Source organism: Oncorhynchus nerka, unplaced genomic scaffold, assembly GCF_034236695.1.
Source record: "Oncorhynchus nerka isolate Pitt River unplaced genomic scaffold, Oner_Uvic_2.0 unplaced_scaffold_8916, whole genome shotgun sequence".
NCBI classification, from domain to species: Eukaryota; Metazoa; Chordata; class Actinopteri; order Salmoniformes; family Salmonidae; genus Oncorhynchus; species Oncorhynchus nerka.
The window spans coordinates 1-4,693 of NW_027032405.1; the positions used below are offsets into that span (position 1 = coordinate 1).

At 50.9% G+C, this 4,693-nt stretch overlaps 1 protein-coding gene across 1 annotated transcript; it reads left to right on the forward strand.

The window, feature by feature from the left end:
* The first annotated feature begins 2,700 nt into the window (after positions 1 to 2,700).
* On the forward strand, positions 2,701 to 4,566 carry LOC135565973 (scavenger receptor cysteine-rich domain-containing group B protein-like). The gene is made up of 4 exons (XM_065013926.1): positions 2,701 to 2,727; positions 2,959 to 3,270; positions 3,699 to 4,006; positions 4,132 to 4,566. Exons 2-4 carry the CDS (start codon positions 3,066 to 3,068, stop codon positions 4,144 to 4,146), a joined length of 528 nt encoding a protein of 175 aa, XP_064869998.1. The 5' UTR covers positions 2,701 to 2,727; positions 2,959 to 3,065; the 3' UTR covers positions 4,147 to 4,566.
* The last annotated feature ends 127 nt before the right edge of the window (positions 4,567 to 4,693 follow it).

Genomic DNA, 4,693 nt, shown 5'->3' on the forward strand with positions numbered 1-4,693 from the left:
GGGGGAGAAGAGAGAGGGAGAAGAGGAGAAGCATGAGAGGGAGAAGAGGAGAACAGAGAGGGAGAAGAGGAGAACAGAGAGGGGAGAAGAGGAGAAACAGAGAGGGAGAAGAGGAGAACAGAGAGGGAGAAGAGGGAGAAGAGGAGGGGAGAGAAGAGTAGAGGGGGAGAAGAGTAGAGGGGGAGAAGAGGGAAAGGGAGAGAAGAGGAGAGGGGGAGGAGAAGAGAGGGAGGTGGAGAAGACTAGAAGAGAGGGGAGGGGAGAAGACGAGAGAGAGAAGAGGATAAGAGGGCAAGGGGGAGAGGAGAGTGGAGAAGAGAAGGGGAGAAGAGAGGGGAGAAGGTGGAGAGGAAGAGGAGAAGAGAGGTGGGAGAAGAGGAGAGGAGAGGGGAGGAGAAGAGATGGGGAGAGCAGAGGGGTGAGAAGAGGTGAGGGGGAAGAGGTGGGAGAAGAGAAGAGGACAGGGGGAGAAGAGGGAGAGAGAGGGAGGGGGAAGAGAGTGTGGGAGAAGAGAAGAGGAGAGGGGAGAAGAGTGAAAGGGGAGGGGGAAGAGAGGGGGAGAAGAGAAGGAAGAGAGGAGGAGAGGAGGAGAGGGGGAGGGGAGAAGAGGAGGTGGAGAAGAGAGTGGAGAGCAGGGAGGAGAAATGGAGAGGGGGAGAAGAGCAAGGAGGGGTGAGAAGGGGAGAAGGGAGGGGTAGAATTGGGGAGAAGAGGGGAGAGAGAGAGGAGAGAAGGGGGAGTTGGAGGAGAAGAGGTGGTAAAACGGAGGGAAGGGGGAGAAGAGTGAGAGGGGGGAGAAGATGAAGAGAAAGGGGGAGAAGAGATAGAGGTGGGAGGAGAGGAGAGGGTAGGGAGGGAGAGGAGGAGGAGAGGGGAGGAGAAGGGGGAGAAGAGTGGGGGAGAAGGGGGAGAAGAGAGGGGAGAGTAGGGAGAGGTGAGGGAGTGGGAGGAGAGGAGAGGGGAGGAGAAGAGGAAGGGGAGGAAGAGAGGTAGGAGAATGAGGAGAAGAGGAGGGGAGAAGGGGGAGAAGAGGAGAGGGGAGAAGATGAAGAGAGAGGGGGAGAAGAGGGGTGGGTGAAGAGTACAGGGGAGAAGAGGGGGTGGGTGAAGTGGAGAGGGGGAGAGAGTGGGTGGGTGAAGAGGAGAGTGGGGAGAAGAGGGGTGGGTGAAGAGAAGGAGAGGAGAGGAGTAGAGAGGGGGAAGGGTAGGAGAGAGGGCGAGGAGAGGGGGAGAAGAGGAGAAGAGGAGGGGAGAAGAGAAGGGAGAAGAATAGAGGTGGGAGGAGAGGGTAGGAGAGGGGCGAGGAGAGGAGAGGAGAAGAGGAGGGGGAGAAGAGTGGGGAGAAGGGGGAGAAGAGGAGAAGAGAGGGAGAGTAGTAGAGGTGGGAGGAGAGTGGAGGAGAGGGGCGAGGAGAGGAGAGGGGAGGAGAAGAGGAGGGGAGAAGGGGAGAAGAGAGGTAGGAGAATGAGGAGGGAGAAGGGGGAGAAGAGTAGAGGGGGAGAAGAGGGGTGGGTGAAGAGTACAGGGGAGAAGAGGGGTGGGTGAAGTGGAGAGGGGAGAGAGTGGGTGGGTGAAGAGGAGAGTGGGGAGAAGAGGGGTGGGTGAAGAGAAGGGAGAGGAGTAGAGAGGGGAGAGGGTAGGAGAGGAGAAGAGATGGAGAGAAGAGGAGAAGAGAGGGGTTGAAGAGGAGAGGAGAGGGGGAGAAGAGGGGAGAAGAGTAGAGGTGGGAGGAGAGGGTAGGAGACGAGAAGAGAGGGGTTGAAGAGGAGAGGAGAGGGGGAGAAGAGGAGAAGAGGAGGGGAGAAGAGAAGGGAGAAGAATAGAGGTGGGAGGAGAGGGTAGGAGAGGGGCGAGGAGAGGGGGAGGAGGGGAGAAGAGAAGGAGAAGAATAGAGGTGGGAGGAGAGGGTAGGAGAGGGCGAGGAGAGGAGAAGAGGAGGGGAGAAGGGGAGAAGGGGAGAAGAGTGGGGAGAAGGGGAGAAGAGGAGAAGAGAGGGGAGAGTAGTAGAGGTGGGAGGAGATTGGAGGAGAGGGGCGAGGAGAGGAGAGGGGAGGAGAGGAGAAGAGGGGGAGAAGGGGAGAGGAGAGGTAGGAGAATGAGGAGAAGAGGAGGGGAGAAGGGAGTAGAGGGTAGGAGAGGAGAAGAGAGGGGAGAAGAGGAGAAGAGAGGGGTTGAAGAGGAGAGGAGAGGGGGAGAAGAGTAGAGGTGGGAGGAGAGGGGAGGAGAGGGGCGAGGAGTGGAGAGGGGAGGAGAGGAGAGGGGGAGAAGAGGGGTGGGTGAAGAGGAGAGGGGTTGGAAGAGGAGAGGAGGGGGGAGAAGAGGAGAAAAGAGGGGTTGAAGAGGAGGAGAGAGGGGGTGAAGAGGAGAGGGGAGAAGAGTAGAGGTGGGAGGAGAGGAGAAGAGAGGGGAGTTCATTAACTCAATTCTATTGACAATGTTTGTCTATGGAGATTGCATGGCTGAGTGCTTGATTTTATACATCTGTCAGGAAGGGGTGTAGCTGAAATAGAGTCCACTAATTTGAAGGGGTGTCCACATACTTTTGTATATATAGTGTATGTACACGTTGTTGCACCATACCAACGATAAGCCTGTCTTCCCCATCACATCATGAAAGGTCATGTTGATGTTCATTTAACCTCTGCCTCTCTCTTCCTCTGACTCCTCCCTTTCTCCTGTCTCTCTCTTTCTCCTCAGATCTCCAGGCTCAAAGCGTCAGTCCACCAGGTAGGTAGAGTATAAATCTACAGTGATTATAGCAGTTCAATATTAGTCAACTTTATTATCCCACATGGAGAAATTCATGTGTCCATACAAACCATTCTAAACCCCAATAACAAGTAGTGTTTTATGGAACTACTAATACTTGTCAACCACAAAGCATCACTGCTGTTAGAATAACAGAATCACTGTCATCATCTGTCCTCACCACTGTGTTTTCCTCTCTGCTGTTTACAGCTGAAGACTCAGTCAGACTGGTGAATGGGACCACTTCCTGTTCTGGGACAGTGGAAGTCTTCTATGAAGGAGAGTGGTTGGGTCTATGTTCTAGTTGGTTGTGGGACATGATGAGAGATACTAATGTTGTGTGTAGAGAGCTGGACTGTGGGAATCCTGTAGCTGAATCTGGAGGACCTCTGATTGAAGATGGAAGAAGAGGAGTCAGACTATTGAGATGTAGTGGACATGAGTCTTCTATTAGACAGTGTAACATCATAGGAGGACCTGGTTTCTGTTTTGGTGAATATTATCATCATGTGATCTGTTCAGGTAAGAGACTGGTCATATTGAGAGATTTATTTATACATTATACAATATTACCATGTATCATGTTTTATGTGTTTTTATTTCATTTAAATAGAGGGAGAGATGTCAGATGTATTTAAACATTATATTTGTGTTTGTCATATTGGTTTATGGGAGATGTTCATGGGCAGATCATTGTAGTTCAGATGGTACTGAAGTGAAGCTGCCTGATGGATGTCCAGCTGTTTATTTTCTATAAAGTGAAGTGAACTTATTCCTGTCTCCTGCCTGCATTATTCCCAACCCGATCCTGAGTGACTAAGAACCCATTTCTACCTCTTACAGTATCAAACATAGCAAACTACAATCTTTTATCCAACATATTTGTGTTTAGTCCTTGACAGTGTCATCAACAAAACTGATTGAATGTTCAACCAACTCTTTTTCTCCAGAGTCTGTGCGGCTTGTGGATGGAGCTGGTCTCTGCTCTGGGAGAGTGGAGGTGAAGTCCAATCAGTCCTGGGCCTCAGTGTGTGAAGCTGACTTTGACCGGCAGGATGCAGAGGTAGTCTGTAGGGATGTTGGCTGTGGGGCTCCTGCAGCTCTACAGGGGGGGGGCTCTATGGAGAAGGTGAGGGTCAGACCTGGGATAAAGAGTTCCAGTGTAAAGGCAAAGAGTCCCTTCTCCTGGACTGTGACACCTCAGACAGAGAGAACAACACCTGCCTACCTGGTAATGCTGTTGGACTCACCTGCTCAGGTAAGAAACAGTTTGTCACTCAATCAACATTGTTTCTCATCTGGAGTGAAGAATATGAGAGACAACATAGGTGTGTTTTAGTGAGAAAATAGTAAGATTACTGTCTCTCTCTTTTCTTTTCTCAGAGCCTGATGATGTGAGGCTGGTGGGAGGAGGCAGTCGCTGTGCTGGTAGAGTGGAGTGGTACGACCAGGGAGAGTGGAGGACTGTGGGAGCTGAGGACGAGGACCAGGAGAATGTAGCTGCAGTAGTGTGTAGACAGTTGGGTTGTGGTTCCACTGTTTCAGCACTACCTGGATACACCACTAGAGGGTTTGGAGTTTTCTGTGATGGGGATGAGTCTTCACTGAGGAAGTGTAGAAGATCGTATGATCTCCGTCCTGGACTCACAGTGATCTGCTCAGGTCATAACAATAGATTATAATTACATTCAACTGATTTCCTTCATTCATACAACTTCCTCTGCACCTCTCATGATGACTGTTTAACTTGTCAGTCTGCTTTACTAAATAGATCACTCAGTCAAGTAGAAATCAAATACAACTTAAATATCCCAGAATGCTTTGTAATGTTGAGTGTTATCTCAGTGAACGCCTCTACTCACTACCACTGTCACAAAGAGAGAATGAGGGAGGAGGAGAGGAAGAGGGAGATATGGGAGAGATCAATATATTTTCATCACTGACT

What these genes read in the sequence shown, in the direction of transcription:
- LOC135565973 (XM_065013926.1), top strand. Translation starts at nt 3,066, where the DNA reads ATGATGAGAGATACTAATGTTGTGTGTAGAGAGCTGGACTGTGGGAAT. An exon ending in TCATCATGTGATCTGTTCAG is followed by an intron (nt 3,271 to 3,698) that starts GTAAGAGACTGG and finishes CTTTTTCTCCAG; the next exon opens with AGTCTGTGCGGCTTGTGGAT.